The sequence below is a fragment of the Pleurodeles waltl genome, chromosome 8 (assembly GCF_031143425.1).
Source record: "Pleurodeles waltl isolate 20211129_DDA chromosome 8, aPleWal1.hap1.20221129, whole genome shotgun sequence".
NCBI lineage: Eukaryota > Metazoa > Chordata > Amphibia > Caudata > Salamandridae > Pleurodeles > Pleurodeles waltl.
The window spans coordinates 1193551580-1193574487 of NC_090447.1; the positions used below are offsets into that span (position 1 = coordinate 1193551580).

At 40.6% G+C, this 22908-nt stretch overlaps 1 protein-coding gene across 5 annotated transcripts in view; it reads left to right on the forward strand.

Annotated features, from left to right (window-relative positions):
- The window catches only part of LOC138250516 (phosphatidylinositol 3,4,5-trisphosphate 3-phosphatase TPTE2-like), a 194749-nt gene extending 177976 nt beyond the window's left edge, over positions 1-16773 (forward strand). For 4 of the 5 annotated variants that reach the window (XM_069205466.1, XM_069205471.1, XM_069205470.1 and 1 more), the window contains exons 16-19: positions 3755-3852; positions 6142-6237; positions 10576-10646; positions 12490-16773. In XM_069205466.1, coding sequence (XP_069061567.1) covers positions 3755-3852; positions 6142-6237; positions 10576-10646; positions 12490-12592 — 368 coding nt within the window. In that variant the 3' untranslated portion in view covers positions 12593-16773. Of the gene's footprint in view, positions 1-320; positions 538-3754; positions 3853-6141; positions 6238-10575; positions 10647-12489 lie in introns of those variants that run through there. The other variant, XM_069205467.1, reaches the window with a different exon arrangement.
- The last annotated feature ends 6135 nt before the right edge of the window (positions 16774-22908 follow it).

Consider the following 22908-nt stretch of genomic DNA (forward strand, 5'->3'; position numbering starts at 1 on the left):
TCTTTTAAAAGATGCACAACATCCAATAGTCAGCAATGTTTGTATGACACACCCATCAGTTGCATACAGGAAAACTGCCACACATCACTGTTTAGAAATCCATGTATTGGTCTGTAAAAAATAGCCAGGATATTTAGTGGGTCAAACGTATCCTTAATAATACAGTATTGTTAGTCGAAATGAATCAAGGTTTGTTGATCACAAGTTGATCGGAGATAGGTCAGGCATACAAATTACTTTTTCTGTGGAGACCAAAGGTATTCATTGAAAGTATGAGTATCTTGTCTAACAATAACATACTAACTTTCTCTCCTGTGCAGATAAAAGTCATAAATTTAACATTCTCAGCTTCACAGGTAAAGCAGGTAATTTCAAGCATAATGTGGTAATGGGTAAAGATTGATCTGTGGTGGTTTGCAGTGAAAAATCCATGGTGAAGGGTGGTAAAATATTGATGGTGATGGATAGAGTGTTAGAGTCTTCTGATGCTCTATGCTTATGGTTCGACCTTCTGATGTCTCCTGGTTGAAATCAAAGTGCCCATGACATTAATCATTCAAGGAATGTAATTTCATGTTTGGATGAATCTTCCTATGGTATCAAATCGGTCTGTTGGAAATGGACTGATTAATGTTCCACACGTATTTTAAATGGGATATAATCTGGGATATCATGATTCATAACTAAAGAGTTTGACAATTATGCATAAATCAGGGATAATCTGGGATATTATCCCTGATTTATGCATAATTGTCAAACTCTTTAGTTATGAATCATGATATCCTAATAATAGTTCAGGAACTTTTCAGACCTTTCACTACAGAATAGTAAATACAGTGTACTCCAGCACAGCAAAGATCACACTTTATGGTGCAACTGGAATCACTTCAATAATTTGGAGCCACTTACTTACAGGGTTAAAAGGCTTGAGTGACTTGAATGTGAATTTTAGTACTGCAGGCTGAAGGCTTTACAGGAGAGATATGTTGAAGAGTATGTTAGTGAGTGAAAAGTATTGACTTTACTCATAGCTCTGCAGAATAGATAGTCAAATTAAGGGGCTTCGAGTCACTTGAAACAATGAGACAGCACTGTCAAGATATCCATTGTAGAATAAAAGGTAATTGCAATGCATTCTAAAACCTTTGCAGGGTATACAGGTTACGGGTGAATGTGCAGAGTTAGTGAGACTAGGGCATAAGGAAGTGGAGAGGGTAGATAGCTAATATCAAACTCCACGACATGTAAGAACAGTAGGGCTAAGGAAAGGGCGTGGCTGAAACCAGGACAAGAGATATCATGGGCACTCATGAGATTTTCAGTACCATAAGGGGTGATGTGTCAGTTGATTTTGGTTTCGCACACATTCCTGTTGAGAAATCAAGACTGAATGAAAACTGAGCTTTTCCTCTTACCATATTATGAAATTGGCACATGCATATGCCCAGTTTAGCTCCTTTGCTTAGTAACATATGCCTGGTTGGACAGTTTTACTATATCTTTTTCTCTGTGAGCCTATGAATGACGGAACACTGGAGCCTGCTATGCAATGAATCAGCAGTAGAGAGATCTTTATTTTATCTTTATTTACCCTGCCATGTGAGGTTACCTTAGGCTCTATATTATTAATTCCTAGTGACTAAATATATGATAAATTTGTATTCTTAACATATATTATGCTGTCAGGGAAAAAGCCACCCAACGTTTATTTTCCTGTCTTTAAATTACACAAACCTCTACCACAAAACACGGACCACAAATACCGATGACACCAGAAAACTGTTTAAAAATCCTGCTATCTAGTACCGTTTCATTTTTGTCATTTATACTGTCATAAGAGGGTCCTTAAACCCTCGTCCATTATTTTCAGACGTTCACATGTTTTTTAGAATGCTCTTTGTGACATGTTTCTGTGTACTTCGGCGTGAATATTTTAGCTTTTCCATGAGAAAGCAACTTCTATTCATCACAAATATGATTTTTACTAATAAAGCCTTATGCATTTTAGCCAGCAACTTTTCTTTCTGGTATACTTTTCCAAAATCTTTTTTCTTCATTTTGCTTTAGATGCAAGTAGAAAATAATACAGTTTTGGGTGAGAGTAACGACTGGTACTACCTTTCCAATTAAAATGAAATGGCTTCTCTCCCCAATGAGAGCAGCACAGCAAAGAATGAAATGGTTGCTTATGAGACAATGTTTTCATGCCATTTAATAATTATTTTGTGTCCTGATCAATATGGCTTAATACAGGACATAGTTGAAATATAGAGCACATTCTGGATGTATCCTGCATGTACGTTTATAAATACCTAACAAGTCTAACAAATCTATCTATGTCTTTGATTACCCTAATACTTTGAACTACCTAGCTAGAATCTACATCTCCAACTTCTGCAGTCCCAGTTCAGTGCACAATTTGCTCATTTCTCTCTGTTGGGCCCATCACTCTTAAATTAGTTAGTTACTCTTTTCTTCGAAATTGCCCTGTCAGTAATTCAGAGGTGTCAGTTATGGCTTTGCAGTCTGGGTCATGGATTTTCAGATTGATTGAGGTTATTCTCATGGGAATGACTTTGTAGTCCTTGAGAAAGTCTCCTACTGGGCCACAATGTCTTAATGGCTGTGGGTTATACCTTCTTCCCTCAAGGTTCACCTGCTGCTGCTACCTCTATATACAGTTAATTCTCCTCAAAGCACCTCTGACCACTTCACTGAATGTCAATTCACTTTGATTCACCGGGGACACCAACCTCACCCTCAAAAAACACATTTCTGAAAAATAAAGACGGTCTTGTACCAGCTTTCTCTTCTCAAGAAAGTGAGCTGTTTAATATCTCATATTGTCACATCTGGATGGTGGTACCATCCTGCTGCATGGCCTCCCAGACTCCTATTGACACTAGACCCCCTTAAGGGGGGATCCTACATGCCACAGCATGCCCTTGCCAAGGACTGAAAAAATATGATCAAATCACCAACATCATGATGGTTCACCTTCAGCTCCACATCCTGGTGTGCACCATCTTCAAAACCAGCTACATCATTTACATGCCATGACAACCAGCACCCACGCTAATCTTCCAGACAACCTCACCACCTCCGCTGTCTGGTGGCACACCTGCAGCCGGGGCATTGTCAAACTGAAGACTAAAAGTGTAAAAAAGACAAAAACGATGCAGCAGACCTTTTCTATCTATCCACCCAGGATCTCAATCAATATTCTTGTGTCCTTTCAGACCATTCCAACGTCCTTTAATTTAGGAAAGAGTTGTAGACTCCACCTTGTTAAAAACACAACATCATAATGCAGTAACAGTAGACTTCTGCCGCCAGACCAAGCCACTTCTCCCATTGCTTGCCTTTGACCATATTCGCTGCATTTTGGCTATGTTAATGTTATACAACTACCTCATACATACATAAAAACAGTTCTTACAGGCATAAGTGTAACTGATATGTGTTATAACTTAGGACTTCAGTAGATTGAGCCCTGAGAACATATCCCATATCACCTTCTTCAGTACACCTTAACAGCTCTACTTTTGCACCTTTATAAGACAAGTTACAAACCACACTCTTGGCACTTTGGAGTAGCATCATTGTACCGAGGCTATCTGCAGTGACAGAAACAACTGATAAATCTGACCCTTCTTCCCAGTACTTTCTGAGTGCCACGGACCCGAAAGATTGGATATAATACTTTTTCAAAAACACTTTTTATTTCTGACATAGGAGGTTTTGTTTTTTCCAGGAGTAGGAAAGAACAATGGGAGTGACTTGAAACTTCAGATAATAGCGAAGAAAGAAGTTGTTTTTCAGTGTATTTCTGCAACTCAAGAAAACTGCAAGGTAATGTATGCTATATTACATATTTTTTCCCTTACTTGTAGGAGTTGGCTACAGGCAGAGTTGACGGTCATTTCAAGACCTATTATTTCCCATGGATATCACCTACTAAGAGTGAGCTTTGGGGTAGTGCCTTGGTCATGATTGTATAGCTTTGTTATCTGCCTCTATTCCTTGTTCCTAATTGAGTGGCTTTCCTGTTGCTGATGTTTGTCCTAGGCAGGGGTATTTTGATCTTACAGTTTTTGGATGGGATGATGAATACTTACCCTTGATTGCAGTGCCAGAGAGGGAATATATATGTAGATAGATAAGTGTATGCGGGTGAGAAGAAGCAAACGTGTTTACTGCCAGTGCTTTTAAATTATCATTCATGTGAGTCCATAGTCAAAATACGATTCCCACAATGCACTGTTCAATACTTATGTCTTTGCCACTGGAGTGCTTAATCTCCATAAATTTGAAATAACATCACAGGCACTCAAGTTTCAATAAAAATTGTGCGTGAATTAAATGTCTCCAATTTATTGCCCACATGCGTGTACTGCCACTGCTCAACATGATAACGGCCACTGCCACAGACTCCACGAAGAGCTAGAAAAGAGGTGTAATACCTCCCTCTCATCCCTTGCTCACCTCCATTGTTCGTTTTGGATAAATGCCATTTCTGCCAAACGTGAACCGGTCGGGCCGTCTCAAGTTTCAATCCAAATTCATCTGCTCCATATAAGGGCTACAGGCCCTGCAGGGCGGCCTTGGTTGCAACGCTGAAGCATCCCATTTTTGTGGAGTAATTCCAATAATAGAACAGATGGCTACATGCCTACATTTTTTCAGAGGAGGAGATTTTGTATCATTTTAGACCACCAGAAATGTGGTTTCAAAAAAGCAATCCACTATGAGTTCTACTATAGGAAATTAGGGGTAGGGGGTCGGGCATTGCCCCATTCCCACCCACTAGTAGGCACTGCTCTTTTATCGCATGATATCTGTCCTTTCATGCAACACACCCATGGGATTCCTGTGCAAATTGGCAAAGGAACAGCCCGTTCTTTTGTTCTAATGGGCAGCTGCTGTACCAACAGACCACTTTAAAGAGGCGCATAAACTGTGATGCTATAGGTCTGATTCACAAGGTTAAATGTACATGTGTATATTTATACCTGTGTAAATCTACTAATCCACCTAAATGCAAATTTATACTCCGAAATCACCATTTCCGAATGCAGATCTACACCTAAGTGAGTAGTTGTGGTGGAATCTCTTATAACAGGATTGACGAGTATAAAATTACTATTAGTAACTTTTCACAGTTAGGGAGATCTCTGCCACCATGTTGGAGATTGCCCTATGGGAGAGTAAAGGGAAAAGTAATAAACTTGATTTAAAACAAAAAAAGTACAATATACATGTAACAGAAATTAAACTAATTATTATAAACCAAGAGCTGTTAAAATAAAACGATACAGTACATTACCTCATTAAATTAAACATGTGTTAAATAATCAAAATATATCCCTAAAATACTCCAATTTTTTAGAAAGTATTCCCCATTTTCCAGCCTCTACCTCTAGTCCCTCACACACGTGCTACTAAAACGTAGGCTAGGATTGCAGTGATCTCTGCCACCATGATGGAGATCTGTGCACCAAAAAGATACGGTGGGGTAAAGATTGAAGGCTCCACCTGTACGTTAGTGAATACCATTTTTTATTATGTGAGTGGTACTTCGGGAGTACTACCTCATGTACCACACAGTGTAGTTTGTGAATAGGCCCATATTTTTCCACAGGGTCTACCTACCATACGCAACTGAATGGGAGAATGTGGTGCAGTAAAGCTAGCACTAACAATAGCTTATTTGCATTTAATACTTACTAGAACATCACATTTATTTAATTGTCTTTCTTCTCAAATACTTGTGTGTATTGGCAGTCGTATAGCACAAACCTTCCTAGGAAGCAACGGAGCGCTGTACATTGCAGTGGATTGGGAAGCGATCTCATATATATCAGGTGGGGAATTATGCAAATTCATTTCATATTTTTATGCACACGAAGATGAAGTGACTTGCACAGAATCACACGATGTTGACCTAAGCGCAGAGGATGAGATTGGAATCTGGGTCCTTGGGTTCTGAACTTGGTAGCTTTAGCCGCTAGACCCCACACCTCCTTCCTTGTGGTAAATTGGTTGCTTTCCTATAAGGACAGTGCTGATAGCAATGTTATTACAAAATTCTACAAAGATTTATTTGATTAATAGAAAGATTTTAAATATGGTTTTCTACAGTTGTTTGTAGATGCAGGCAACAATGCAGCAATTATTACTTTGGAACACTGTCCGGTGATAAGTGGCGATGTGAAAGTGCGATTTGAGTCAAGTGCTGTAAGTATGCCTTATAAGTATACCGCATGACACATTATTACATTTGTTTTAGGTTCATCTTTTCTAGAAGCACATCCCTCGATTTATGCAAACTGTTACCTGATTCCAAAGTGATCATTGTTTGCTTACTTTGTAGTGAGTAGTGACCACATGCAGTCAAACATGGTGCTAAGAAGAGGTTCTTGGCTCCTATTGTATGGTCCCCATTTTTAAATGGTGCCCTCTGTACTGTTTTACTGACTTTGTGTTTTCTTTTTTACGTTTTAGTTTGCTTAGTTTTAGTTTCCAGCTGTCCATTGCCAGAGGGAGAGCCCTCAGGAAGTGACAAGTGTAGTTAGACTCCAATTTAAATGATTCCTCCCATTTTGCTCTGATGCCACGTTGTCACTGATTGGACATGCCCCACTCCCAGCTGGCAGGCTATATGAAAGCCACACAAAAGCGTCTGCACCACTGGCAAGCCGGAGTGTGCCCGCGCAGCTCGATATGCGAAGAGCCCTGTTCCTTTGACTCTAAGACTACATCAAAGAATCACCTACTCAGCCAAAGACCTGCACAAACTCTGTTCTTCAGGTCACTTACCTCACTGCCCTCTTCAGTCTTTAGCCCAAACAACCACATCGCTGTCCCATATGCGGCCTCTTATATATGCTGCCCTTCCACGACCTAGCTTGGGTAACTCCTCCTAGGACCGGACCAAACACAACAATCACTCTCTGCCATCTCTTTCGGGTTTCCTAATGAATGCTGACTTCATATGTCTCACCAAAACATGGCTCATAGACTATTTGGGACTCGACATTGATAATGCCTTACCTTCCTCGTACTCTGTAATTCACCTTGACAGGGCCCACAAGATGCCATTATATTCTGCAAGTCTGCACCATCTTTGACACAAAAAGTCTCCGTCCCAGAGGCATAATTTTAAGACTAGAAATTTCTCCTTCCCTCACCACTACCGGCACTCTGGTATACTGCTTTCCAAGACTAAAAAGCCTTCAATCAGTTCCCTTCTTATAGGAGCCCGATATTTTGAGAGCATCCAACTTTATTTTCCAAGGGGTTTTGAACTACCACCTAGAAGATTTGCTTAACTCACAAAGTCTAAATCATATTGACTCTTTATCTATCCTGGGCCTCACACAAAATGCAAAGTTTGCTACACATGCCGTAGGCCAAATTTTGGATCCTATCTTCGATTGTTTCATTCTTATTAATAAATGCACCTCTCTCCTGTTGGTCTGGTCAGACCATGTGGTTGTCTTATTTAAGATTTCAATACCACAATTAAGGGACCTCGTCGTTCTTCAGGAAACTTTCCTGACCCGCACATGGACTAGAGTCAACCAAGATAACATAAGCCCTGCTCTGTCACAAACTCTGGTATAAATCAATCATGACATCCACATAGCTGTTTTAACTCTTAGCTCTCACCAGTTTTAGATTAATTTGCCCATGTGAGAATAAAAGCAAAAAAGAGAACCCATCCTAATGCACCTTGGTACATCAAAGCTGCCAAAAAGTTGTAAAAAACTAGAGGCTAAATGGAGAAAGTGATAGAAAACCATGGAAAAATCTGAATATAGATCTGCCATCCATAAAAACAAAGTACTTATCAAACCAGCCAAAGCAGGGTATTATGCTTCCTTAAAACTGAGAACTTTAACAGGCTCTTCCCTGAACTCTTCTTAATCCTCCTCCGTGATACCCAGACCACCATTTCCACTACCACATAACCTTTGTAATAATGCTGCCAAATTTTCTAACAACAACATCAGCACATTCTAGTCTACGTTTCCTCAAATTTCCATAGATAGCTCTTCTTTAATGGATAAAGCAACTTTGTCGGCTACAGGTTAACCCCTGTTAGCCCCAAGAGGAAATATACCTGTGTGCCCTTTTTAGAGAAGAGGGGAACTGGCACTGCTCTCTCTGAGCTATCCTGCTTTAGGCATGGAGTGTTAGAGAATCTCTCATCTGCCGTGTTGTTTATAAATCAGAGCCTCACCCTGAATCCCCAAAACAATAGACACACACAATGATTGGCATTTAACAATGAAAGGTTATTTATTATGCACAAACATATGTATCAAATTATGATAATCAGTCATAAAAATCTCAGCATTCATAACTAAAGCCAGATCCACCCAAGGAAAGCCCCAAACATGAGTTATCACACATTCCTATTCTTATTAGTCTAAAATTCCTATCTATTTTTCATAAGTATGTGTTTAAATAGTTGTAATGACAGTTTTCGCCTAGCAACCGATACATTGATTTTTCTATGTCAATAGCTAAAGTGAATTAATGAGAAACTGTAATGGTTCCTCTTACGTTCTCTTTTGTCAATTAGTGTGGTCAAGAATTGTATTTGCAAGTATTGCACTTTACATAGGATGTCAACAGAACACTATATAAGTAAAATAGTCATTAACTTTCGGACCCAAGGAGGGTGCTATATCGAGCGGTAATCCTGTGAATTTATATAATGTTTGTAACATACCTGCGACATGAGCGGGTGTATTTCTAGCATGGATGTACAATCCACTGTGAAGATGTCATGCCCCATATAGTTAACATTTCAATATTGGATGGGCTTGGTCACATCTAGTATGATTGCACACATGGGGGTGTCGTTCACAGGATAGTCGTGTATTCAATATGTGAGTTTCTTCGTGTCTGGATTCCCAGTGGCTTCTAAGAGGACTTTCATCTTTCTTGGCCTGCACTGCTAGCCAATCTGATTCCCATTATGCAATGGCTAATTTACAGCTTACCCAGTCATGTTATTTTCCCTGCATACCTTCTTTCGCTGTTGGGCCTTCAGATGGAAGGGGATATTTCAGCATGCACTCCTCAGCATCTGGACTGTCTCTCACCCTTCCCTTTTCTAGCTTCTCTTTATACCTTCGCTTCCAAGTAGTTGCTATGATGGAGAGGACGCACCTGCCGCCATGTGTGTTACTACTTCTGTACACAAACAATCTATCTTGCAAACATGCATGGAAAAGATGATGCAACTACTTAGCTTTGGTCCATGCTATTTATATACAAGGCAAGGTGGTGTTGAAGCTACAACCACCACACGCAACAAGGAGAGATAGAAAATGCCTTTCTCTTTATTGCTTAATTGAACACTTTCAAAATAGATTTTCCGAAATAACACGGTAATCCTACACGCATTCGCAAGCATACAATCATACTCTAATAATGTGTTAGTGGACCCATGCTGGCAAAGAATTAGGCCTGGCATGTGTGTAACATGAACGCATTACCAGCAAAGCCCTGCCACACACGACAAAATGGTTGGCATTAAATGTTCTTGTATACGTCAAATGCTCATCTTGCTAATTTGGCCATTCCACGAGTTCAAGCAGTGTAGTTAAGCTTGTATTTCACGTCTTTAGATTTTTTGCTTTTTAGCCATACCACTCTATCCCTCAGACACTCTTACCTTGCAGTACGCATATGCGTAACATCTTTCTGAAAAGCGTAATTCATTTTGCAACTAAAGTGTCAAGTTCTAACAAAATATATATATCTTTGTTTCAATAAAATTACTGTTCTAAGAAGTAGTGAGATACGGGTATGCAAATAACAAGACTATACAATCCAGCACTGTGGCTCTTCACAATGAGTAACAGTAATTCTGCCTCTTAAATACACAGAATGCATCTGAGCTCTGTTATAATGAAAGGATGGAGACTTTGTGAGAGATGTAAATCTGCCTTTGCTTTCACAGTGCACTGACATTGAGAACCATGCCTCTAAAAGGGGCCGGGCTCGCAATGCAAATTAACGCATATTGTGAAAGGTACACTGCAAGGAGCAGGCCCTTGCATACTGAAAGCAGTAGGACATCGTCAGATTCCACTTTGGAAAGCACTGATACATCTCCTTGGCAGTTGCAGGGAGGCTTGGATGCCCCAGTACAGTTCCCCTTCCCTTGCAACTCACTAGGGTTCACATTGTTGATATTGCAATTAGAAAAGCCTTTTCAGTGTGAAGTCTGTGATTTGCAGTTTGAGATTTTGCATGTACAAAGTCAGCCTTTTTGCGACGCACATGCTTTGCACTCACAAAATCCTTTTGTACATCTGCACCTAAAAGTAAACCAGTAAAATAAGAAGGAATCTGAAATAAGATGAATCTCTGTTTTGAAGGTATTTTAGTTCATTGGATAACTGGAATAACTTCTTCAGCAAGTTAACGGTTTTAAAATTGTACATTGAAATCGCAGAAATGTAAGTAACTTAGGTATATCACAAACATAGTGATCAGACTCAACCCCTTACTTTTTTTGCACTTAAACTTAAACTCTACTTTTTTCCTCTTTAGGGGCTTCCAATCGGCTATGATGGCTGCCCACTCTACTTCTGGTTCAACACTTCCTTCGTTGAAGACAACAGGTATCATACGATGCAATGCAATTGAATCATATTCATGCTGATAATATTTCAGTTCTCTACTAACAACAATAAACTGGCATTTGTTTCCAAATGCGCTGAGGAAGTAACTTAAAACTTGATGCCGCCTTAGAGAAAATCAATAATGTTGATTGCTCGATTGTAGTGGAGACTGCCCACAGTTCCCAAAGTTATTTTGAGAATAATCAAATGAGCTACAAAAGCTGCATGCGGTCAACTCACATACTAATGTATATTCCTGCTACTTGCACTTGGTGTACCACACTGAAAATTTGCTGGATGTTTCACCTTTCAATTATTTGTCTTCATTTACCATGAAGGACTGTAACGGACACCCTTCGTTGTCTTTTGCAGCCCTTCATTGTCATGAAGGTTAAGTTGTGTTTTTTCGAAACCATTTTTTTTTTTTTTTTAAAGTTTACTTCTGATCAAGACGTGAGGCTGTCTGGGCGTCTAGAACATTTTTCAGACTGTTCAATAGCAGAGGACATAGGGAGGTGGTGCATTCACTGGCGAGCTGTGAATAAGTGGTTGACTTGCTGAAGTTGGGGCAGGAGGGGCTTGCACTGTCTTTATCCCTGGGAATTGCACTGGTGCCAACAAAATGCAATGACACTACTATACGTGCCTCGACTGACTCCTATGGTTTCCATTTCAATGGCAGGTGCTAGACCTTCAGAATGTGTTGAAAGCCACATACACTAGCTGCATTGTTCATGCTTTTATTTATTTAGTTAGGTGTTTCTTTAGATGCAGACTTGTGTAGTGGCTCTGTAGCAGCAAAGTATTTCCTCCATCAAAGATTTTTGGCCCAGCTAGGGTGTCTTTCGCTGAGATTTTGAACTTATCAAATCCTGATCTGCTTTTTGGTGTTTTTTCCTCTTCTGGATATTTAACAAGCCTGCAGATTCAGAAGCTGCAAGAAATTAAATAACTAACTGTATAAACTGGTGTCTGTGATGTTGTAGGTCGTGGGATAGGAAAATAATGCTTATCCCTGAAAGGTTTGCCCTCCCTCATAGAGTAAAAAACAATTCTACAGGTATTCAGGGATCACCCTGAATTTGAGAAGTTTGTCGAAAAACATTTGCTGGTAACAGTTTTAAAATTCTCCGGTCCATAACAATAGGTAATTCAGTCAATGTAATATGTTGAAAAATGGTTGTATTCATCATTAGAAATTGAAACTTTTCGATCAGTATGCTTCTATGGATTTTGAAGCACTATGCTGCTTGTAACCTTACAATCTGGCACAATAGAGGTTGTCTTCACCATCGATCCAAAAGTGATCAAGGCCAACCCAGGTCGAAACGAGTTGTGGTTTCTTCTGTGCCATTAAATATTTTTGCCTACACCTTTGGTGTGGCTCGTTTTTTTCTGCCTTTGACAAGCAAGGTGGGTTGCTGTGTGATTTTAAGAGCGGTGGAGGCCCGCTGCATGAGCCCCTACATGTGGGATGAACGCCCTTGTTGTTCGAGTGGCTAAACCATTGAACCAAATGTGAACATGAAGTTATAGCAAAAGGATTTATATTGACTAATTTCATTTTAGGCTGCATGAAAATTGAAAAAAAGAAAGGTTGTGTTGGGATTTCCTTTTTCTAAAAGATGTTTCACGATCATGCTCAAAGACTTTGATATTCTACTTTTTACCAGTTTAAATGAGAAACCCATGAAGGAAAACTAAAGTATCTCCTCATCCCATTGTGTGACAGAATATTGATTTGTAAAACCTAGACTGTCTGCAGTAGAGATACAAGCCAACTGTTCTTCTTTTACATTATACTATAGATCTAAATAATGTGTTTATGCATATATTTTCACAGGCTTTACCTCTCAAGGAATGAGCTCGACAACCCCCATAAAGCAAAAACATGGAAAATCTATTCAGAACACTTTGCAGTGGAGCTGATATTCATTGAGCCTTGATATCAAGAAGGTTTCCATTTTACTGGGACTCTCAAACAATCGTGTTCATCATTGTGGTTTTCGATGGTAAACCTTGAAGGCCAGTCCGGCATTCTCAGGAGCCCAACTTGATGAATGACAGGGTCACTTTATGTGCCAAACATTCAAATATGTTGTGAATGACTGATGCAGTGATAAAGAGAGAAAGAAGTTCCAGAAAGACACGAAGGGAACACCCACATAAAGACAATATACAATATAAGTATTCACGATAACACAGCCTTTTTATTAGGATGAGCAATGCCACAGTTAGTATGCAGGTTGTTATCACAGCTAATCCTTCTAATGCAAAATGCAAAAATTTGACATCTCTTTGTATGACCCTATCATTGGTTTAAGGATCACAATACACTCTTGAATGATTTCTAGTTGCTCTTGCACAGGAATTCTCACCACAGCTTGTTTATAACTACCACAACCTCCTAACATGTATGAGTGTGCACAATCTATAAAAGGCATACGTGTATGGTAACAGCTCATGAGTTAGGGTTAAATGCAGATTTCTCTTTTGCCTTACTAATGGACGTTAAAAGCAATACAAAACTTTTTGTGCTGTAATACAGAATTGCATTAATTAGTTTTGCCTTTCCTGTTTTGTGACTTTTGATTATGACGGGATAATACATATAGATAATATATTAATGTCTGTGATAATCTATGCATTATGATTTGCGATGTGCTTCGATACGTGCAGCTAAAAATGCACGGTCCTAAGCATCAGCTAGCTAACGGTTTCTGCCAGGTCCCTACAAGGACCACAAATGAACAACTTGGAGTCCTGTAGTACACGCTGCTAGTACGTCAATTTTCAAAAAAGTCCACACAGTGAGTGTGAAGTCCTCGTAGCCTAACAAACCCACTTCAGAAATGCTGCTAGTATTAGTTGGCAGAAGAGAATGAAAAATAACACCCAACAACAGATCAGAAAAAACTGGTGCGTAGAACAAAAAACACCAAATACACCGAATACACACTGAGGTCAATATAGAAAGCGTTAACAGTGCGGAGACACTTAGAAAAAATGACCATCAACAATCTTGTAAGTGAAACAAATCACCAGGTGCAATATAGAGTAATGACCAGGGAGCAGGCAGTCAGCAGAATACTCCACATAAAAACAAAAAGGAGAGCTGGTGATAGAAAGAGAGATACTCGATTTCAAGTTAAACAGCTTTTTATTCATTCCTTGGTATTATAGACATGATTCATTTGTAGCACAAAGTTATTTGCGTCCTAGTATGCAAATTAAAAAAAGAGCATTTACTACTTTTCAGTAAGGGCAGCTTCAAGTGTCCTTTTTGAGCTCCAGTGAAATCTCTGGTATGCCCAGATAAACCAAGCAATGGCAAAGCATGTTAATTCCCTCCTACCTCACCTTCCTCAATCGATGAATTGAATCTCCTTTATACAGGGATATTGTCTCTAGTCTGCCGCGCTTTGGCCCATTTGGTGCCACTGTTGAGCTTTCACTCCCATTTCCTCCCCCCATTGTGATCCTCTATTAGCATTCTGGCCATCACAAGGGAGGGAAGATTTATCACACACCACCTCCTCCACACATATCCTTTATTAGCAGGTATCCTAACTGTTGTCAGCAAAACTGAGAGCATCAACAGGAAATATACATCAATACCCTGATGCAGGTGCTGTGATTTTTGTTTTTGAGCTCTTTTCACAGCCTTACCTTTATGCTTAAGAGGATAGTTTGGGAAAGTGTCATAGCGAGCAGCGTATCGGCATGGTAATTTTGTGTAGGGAGAATAGATTTGTTTTGGTACAGTAGTCTCATCCCTCCTCAGTCCTCAGTTTCTTAAATCCCCTGATTACCTGCTTTTCTGGTGAGGCTAGGGCCTTCTCCAGAGAAAGTATAAAGGGCAAACCTTCAGTGGATTTAATATTAATAGCAGTAATTCTACTGCTTTGGGCACAGCAAAGCATAGCTAAGTGTCTAGTCGTCAGCATGGAAGAAACTTTGCTAATGGTCAACTTTTCCTGTACCTCAATGTGTTATCAGATCGAGTTCTATGAAATCAGTCGTCCTTCACCTGGGCTGGCGACTTGGTCCTAGTAAGTTCGAATGCCTCTTTATTTCAGTAAGGACAGTTGCTGTACTCTCCAGTCTGCTTATTTGCGTCTACCCTTAGTTGCAATTTGATTTGTAAACTCAAGATTTCACTACCATAACAGACTATGCTTCTGGCCTTGCTCTAAATAATGATGTACAGGCTTGAGTGAAAGTGATAGTTCATTGAACAAATGTAACTTGTAATGCCTGTAGTTACGATACGTATCATTCGACAGGCTATTAATAAGTATAAATAACACTCCAAGGATGTTTCCGTGATTGTGTTTCGTAGGCAGCTAAAATGCTTGATTTTATTCAGTTTGACTTCATGCAAGTAGAATTAATTTGTTGTATGTTTTCTGCTTTTGTGTCTCAATTGCATGATCTTACATTTTTGGATACTTACTCCTGAGATGCTCTACTGGTACACCTGCAGACCTTTATACTGTTCAATAATTTCTCCATAGCTCACTTTGCCAATTGTACTCTCAAATCCTCTCTCACTGTCAGCTTCTTATCTTGGACCCTTTCCACAAATATCCCATTAGACCTAAGTTGAGACTGACTGAACCTTAGATTGCCATCTGCACAAATTAAATCATAACTGTTGATTAGGATTCCTGAAACCCACTATCAGATGGTGTATGGTTCAGACTTTGTTCTACGGTATTAGGATTCCAAAAAGGAGCAAGAGGAACTTGAGGGAATAATCTGACACTGCCTCACACTATTCAGTGGTGTCAAAGAGCCCAACTAAAAGTGTGTGGGTTGGCACAGTCTTCTTTTCTGATGAAAATAAGACATACAGTAGATTGGTAAATGAGGACAGTTGTGCTCCAGACCTATGTGGAGATAGTTCTTTAAAAAGTACTAGCTTCCCTCACCCATTTCCAGTTGCATACCTTCATCACAGGGTACCTCCTCGCTACAACCAATAATTTTGTTGAGTATCGAGCTCCACTGGGTGCACTTGGTCCAGTGGAGGCTTTTTCATATTATTCTTTTAGGAAAGAAAGGTGCCAGACCATATTGTGGGGTGTTACTATATACTTCATGTGTGCGTTAGTGGTAGTTGTAAAACCATACAGGTTATAGGAGTCCTCCAGGAAAAATGGACTGTAGACTTTAAGGATGTATAGAACTATGGCATTGGTCCAATTTGCTTTATCATTTGCCTCGTCTTTTCATGGTTAACAGCAACTTTTCCAAGAGGGCTTGCAGTGCAGACTCTCATTCAGTCAACATGTTTCTGCTCTCACCCATGCCTAAAGTATGTCTGGTGCATTCATCCTGGCAGGCCCATCTCCTACTGTCCCCACAGAACCTCATTTTACTGGGTAGTAGGGAAAGTAACAAAAGAGCAACTAAACACACTTGCAGTGCAAACCTGTTATAGGAAAAAACATATAGCAAGGAGGAGTCATCAGTCTCATTCGCTGGTCCAATCTTCACCTAATTTGCATCACCCACTCAAAATACTTTTCAGTACTGGTCATTTTATAGACCTAAAGTCAGTGCATGGTTTATGATCATTGTGACAGTCGAAAAACACATACTGGCGTACCTAAACACGAAAACCCATCACCTATTTAACACTGGAAAACTGGAATTTCCTCCATGTTATATCTCCTTATGGACACACAAGTGAACAATTTTGCATTGTTAGGCCAGATAAAGGTTTAACCATGAGCTTCATTTTTGTTTATAATTTGTTTAAACCTAGGCCTATATCAAAGTGGAGAACAACGTTTACATCCTAAAGAGCTGCACTATATTATTTCAAGTGGAATGCAACTGAAAATTCCAGTTTTGCTCCTTTTACCAAATCTTTTATCATGTCAAAAACCAAAAACTATGTTTTGAGTTGTCTGCGAAGCCAACGCAGTGCTAGCCACATAAAAAGTTATGTATTGCATTTATGTGTACTTGTTTTCTAAACTGAAGTCTATTACATTCTGTTTTGATATGATTTTCTAATATGAATATAGATTTTTGCAAGAGGAAATGTTATCCCAACACAATCCTTGACAATGTGAATGATGCCATTATTGAGATGTAAATAAACAGTTTTCTTGCATTTGTTTTTCCAAACCTGTCAAATATGTTCAATAACAAAATGCATTTTGTGAGCACAAATGTTTACTCTCACAATCTGACATAAACTAGTCTGATTTATTTCATACTCAATCAGAGTAGGTCCACCTTAAAGAAATAATACATTGATATTTTTTCTGTTATTTAATCTAAGAACCTTCCATGTTTAATACCTTTATAGTTTCTTTCTACTGACATAGGCAGACCTCTGATAGGTAATTTTGCTTTAAAACAATATGGCGACTATCATTGTTCTCTCATACACTCCACCCAGAATCTGCTAGTGAGGAAGAAGTAAAAGGTATAGTAGGAATCAGAAGGTCAGCTAGCTAGACTATTACTTCTAATTGCCAATAACAACCTTCCCAAAGCATAGAACAGGACACTTTTCACAGGTTACCCTTGCGCATTCCATTGATGCACACCCAGCCCATTGTACAACACCACCAAAACTAAACCATCTAACACCATGTTTGATTTCATTTTACAAAACCACTACTACCTCCTTCCATTCCCACTTACTTGTAAATTACCTGAGTATCTGGCAGAACCTCCGCTAGATACATTTTTTACTACATCCCCTGTAATGTATGAATGCACTCTGCTGCTTCTCAAAGCAAGGACCAACCCCTATAACATAAAGACATTTAAAAAATAAGGTAGTTTGAGATTCCAAAAGAGCAAGGATAGTTGGATGACGAAAACAACACATTTGATTACGCCAATGATATGGGAAGATGCAGTGGTGGAATCATTAGGTTTACGTGGGTGTGTTGGAATGCGTTTTCAGGAAGAAACTACATTTCTGAACAGATATTATGTTATGAATGTACATACTATGTTATGTTCTTAAGTTATTGATTAACACAATTCGTGGTCCATTTATGCTAAGAAGTAAAGTAGAAAAGCTACTTTGCAAACAAAAAAAACACTTGCACAACATTTTCAACAGGTAACTGAAAGAATCTAAGGCAAGTAGAATCTAAAGGGCATATTTATCAAGGTTTTGTGTTACCCTTACACCAAAAAAGGAGATGCAAGGGCAACGCAAAACCTAAATGAAATTTATCATACCTTGCATGGTGCTGAGTGGCTCTATAAATCTAGAGTAACGCAAGGCAGCACAAATCACTGCATTGAGTTAATCTGCAGTAGGGAGGCATGTCATGGGTGGAGTGTGGGTATTCTGACACCTCCACCCACGTGTATGGTAACAGCTCATGAGTTAGGGTTAAATGCAGAGTTCTCTTTTGCCTTACTAATGGACATTAAAAGCAATACAAAACGTTTTGTGCTGTAATACATAATTGCATTAATTAGTTTTGCCTTTCCTGTTTTATGACTTTTGATTATGACGGGATAATACATATAGATAATATATTAATGTCTATGATAATCTATGCATTATGATTTGCAATGTGCTTCGATACGTGCAGCTAAAAACGCACGGTACTAAGCATTAGGAAGTAGGTGTGAAGCTTTGTTACAACCACCAACACCAGACTCGAGGCAGCAACTGCCGACTCAGAATCCATGAGTCCTTCCCCTTCCATCCTCTCTCAAGATTCCACCTGAACATTACCTCAACTCATACTGAACACGGATGTTTGTGGCGCAAAGCAGCCTAACGTGTGCCAGTGCTAGGAATGAGAGCAACGCAGCTCCACATCTTAGTAGATATGTCTTTTTCCTGCTCTCTTCCTTTCACACACACATCTTAGTAAATTTGGCCCTAGGCAAGCATTCAATTACCACAGAGGTGCTTGTAGCATCCTACGTAAAATGATCATTTTAGGACATTTTAAGAATGTTTCAATTCCCGACATTCTAAAAGGCGTTGCTTCTTTTGCAGATTAGCTGCTATAGATGCATGATACATTTTTGTGATGTGGAAGCACAGCCAGACTTTTGTAAGATCAGTAGATATTTAATACTAGCTTGACCGAAGGCCTGAAGAGGACTAACGTTTATGAATGCATTGAAATTTGCAAACCATTTGCATGCTGAATTGGTAAGTGTGGCACTTCTCCAAACAAGCCCACTTCAAAGTTCTAAATAGCTAAACTAGAAGAACTAGGGTGCAACATGCCTGAATGACTGGTCATTTGCTGAATGAATGTATCAACATTTTCCGCAGGTGGAACATCCATGGCTAAATTATCTACGTTGGTGGTGAAGGAGACTCATTGACACTAGTTCACCTGACGCATCTTGATCATGAAATGCTGTGGAAGAGGAGTAATATGAGCACGCCCCTGGCCAATATATCCAAACAGCATTCCCTTGTGATAGTAGGTTTGGATATAAGGAGGTGTCATTTCTGTTGCAAATAAATCTATATGCGAGAGACTCCCACATGTGAAACAGGTTTTGTTGTATACTTTTCTTGAACTACCAATTGTAATTTTCCTGATGACACCTGCTTAACACATCTGACAAATTGCAGTCTACACCCAGAGGACCCCTAGAAGGTGAATGAAATGTGCATAGGCTCAACAGCACACCTGATGTGCCTTGTTGGAGAGAAAAGAATGTGCGTCTCACTTTTTTGTATGTAGTACATGGTTGTTATGTTATCCGAAAGATTCAAGCCTACAACAATGTGTAGCATTTCCTGAAACACTTTCAGCAGCAGATAAAGGACATTAAGGCCCAGATTAATAATTTTTGATGCATAACTGTGCAAATGCAGTTTTGCGTCAAAAAGCTTCGTGCTGCCTAGCACCATTTTGTAGTGCCCTCTGGGTGTCTGGCAAGATGGTGCCAAAAACTCGATAGAGTCAATTTTTTTTACGCTAACCATTGCGCTTTGTCGTAAGGCAAAATTATGTTAACTCTGCAAAAATTACTTTAACCTGTTTTACGGCACGTAAATTTGTCACAAAACGGATATGCATCATTTTTAACTGCGTTAGCGTCAACTTCGGACGCTAATGGAGGAAACATTGCAAGGGACAAAGGAGAGGCAAAATGGACCCAGAAAGCCAGGAGAGACCCCAGGGTCACCCCATTCAACCAGGAACCAGCCAGGAGGACACACACAAATCCCAGAGGAAGGAGGAGAAAAAGAGAAGGTGTTGTTCTAGTGCAGATGAGCATGAAATACTTGTGAGAGAGGTTCGGAGCATCAACATCAACTCTTTGTCACCTCCAAATTGCCAATTGGTAGGAGAGAGGCAATTTGGCAGCAGATAGTTGACAAGATCAACAGTGTGGCGGAGGTGAGGAGAACCGTAACTGGGTGCAAGAAATGCTGGCATGATTGCAAGCGAAGGACAAAGGAGAAAATGGCAAGGAACAGGAAGGCAGCAATGCAAACTGGAGGTGGTGGTCCAGCACCACAAGAGGACCTGGACGAGATGGAGGAGATGGTTGCAGCGGTCATCCTGGAGGAACTGGTCACTGGAATAGCAGGACAGGACAGCGCAGACTACCAGGAAACTTGATGCTAAATTGTCAAGTGCAAGAAGGGGGAGGCACATAGGACATGCTCAATGCATATCAGAGGAGCGCAGAGGGCCACACTGTACATAAAGCAAGTTCCACCATTCAAGCGTAAGCAACACGTACATACGCCTTGGTAGTGCCATGCACCACAACACATACACAACCTGGACATATGTCAATCACCAGGGCTAAATACCTACATGTACATATGCAGCACATAGGATGGAAGGCATGTCTAATGACTGTGTCTCTGGTTGTGTCATCACAACATCCCTTGCATATGGTCAAACAAACCCTACCAGCACGACCAAGACATCAGAGACTAGGAAGTCACTCAATATCATTCCTGGGGTTACATCATTGTGGTGTCCCTTGCACTAACACGTTGCAACTGCCATGTATCACTTACAAAACATTTGTGCTGCATCTTACAGCACACAATTCATTGAAACCTTTCCCAACAGTACCCAGTCATATGCCGGTAGCACAACCACCCTGCACATTAACAACACATCCACATAAGGCAGCCATCACTCCATCATGCAGTAAGGATGCCCCTCTGGGTGCAGGGAAAAGTAATCTGGGCAAGCACTGGGGGAATAGCAGGTTGGTCTTGTATCACTGGAAGCATGCCACTACACAGAGCAACTAAACTGGTGTACTGTGGAGCCACACATTTTGACGCTGATCAGAACTGTGGCACTACAAAAAATAGGTGCTACAGATTGCAAACTGTAGGTCAGAACAAATACAGGCTGAGCCCACAACTACTCTGACACAACCATGTGAGACCCATAGGAATGGGGAAATAACCACACACATACACCACATGGTGAATGACTGTGAACATAATGGTGTACAATTCACATTGACAGGTGGGGGATGGTGCATGGGCCCGTCTAGTGTTGGTAAGAATGCCAGTGCAGTGTACCCTTTGCGGTTGGCAGTGTGAGTCACATGTTGAGGTCGTGGATGGAAATCTGTCTGCTCATTGTAGCTCTGTGGGGGCACATACCACAACATTGTTGATGGATCAAATAGAGTCAGTGCCAGTCTTGGGGTGCATTGGGTGTGACAGGACATGCTGCTCTTAGCCATGCAAATCAGGCATTGGAAAGAGCAAAGGGGCATGTCATGGGTCCCCCTGCACTGCCCATGCCAGGTGAATGGGCTATGCAGGGGAACCCAGGAGCACACCACACCACATCACCACCAACCTTTGCATGGGGGTTTCACTGCCATGTAAAGGCTGGTGGAAAAACGGGAACATATCTGGAGGGTGGCGCTGATCACAATACTGGTCTGGTGTCAGAAGACAGGTGGCAGTTCCAGTCTGTAAGCTGCCGGCACATGTTGTCCATTCCCCATGGACAACATGTGCCACTACCACCTGCGCTGTTGAGGGTGGTCATATAGACAATGGTAGTCAGGTGGTCATAGGATTGCCAGACTTGTAATAAGGGTCCATGTATGCACCAGTATGACTACCTGCAAAATCACCAACCAACTAGCTCGAGGCCCTGACCTAAGTTCAACTCCAGTTAACTGGCTATGTCCATAAACTAATTTACCATCAGGCACTGTCATGTAGAAAATGATGAACACAGCAACAAATTACACACATGCTGGCCATCCCTCAGTTCACCCCTGAGCCTGAGTCAATTTACCTGCACTGCCACAATGCTAGATCTCTTGCATCATAGTGCAAGGATGGCCCCTTTGAGGTGGAGATCATAGTTGTGTAGGAAGGAGCATCTTCCAGCACAGACGATGAAATGGAAATCTGCTAGGTCCATGTGTGCTGTGCAATATAGCACACATACTCATACATCAACATGAGGAGCTATCAAAGGAAACAACAGCATAGTGTCTTGGGAATGCCATCCATTGGGTGGTGTAAGGTTTCAGTACCACACGGGTGTATGTGAAACATTTAACACTGGGACAGCGACCAGAGACCCTCCAAGAAGTCCTTTTATCTGTTAGAAACGGGGTCTTTGGTTGGCAGTCAAGTTACTCCCTGTCCAAGCAAGGACCCTCCCTCTAGTCAGGGTAAATCACACACAATCCAAATTATCCTGTGCCCATCCTCTGGTAGCTCAACACTGAGCAGTCAGGCTTAACTTAGAAGGCAATGTGTAAAGTATTTTTGCAATAAATCATACAATCACACAGTATAACACCACAAAAATGCACCACACAGTGTTTAGAAAAATATAGAATATTTATCTGGATAAATGCAGGTCAAAACGATGAAGATTTGATAAGTACATGTTGTTCAGAGAATGATAGAGTCTATAAAAAGCAACAAGTGTCTCTTGCAAGCACAAAGTAACTGGTTTGCGTTCAAATTCTCCACAAGGGACCGCAGAGGAGAACATGTGTGGAGAATGGGGAGGTGTGTGTTGTTTTCTCCAGGCGCACACAGACGATGTGTCGATAATTTTCCCCGCAGCGAAGGCTTGGCACTGATTTCCAGAGCGCTGTCTTGGATCCTCTTCGGGTTGTGGGGTATTCAGACACCTCGGGGACAATGCAGAGAAATCCTGGGTGTGTAGGACAAAGTCAACAGGAGCTGCGTCGATCCGGTGGGTGATGCCGGGAAATTTCTATTGCGCAGCAGGTGCTGCGTCGATTCTTCTCGCAGGAAGTCAGGCTGCGTTGTTCCGGC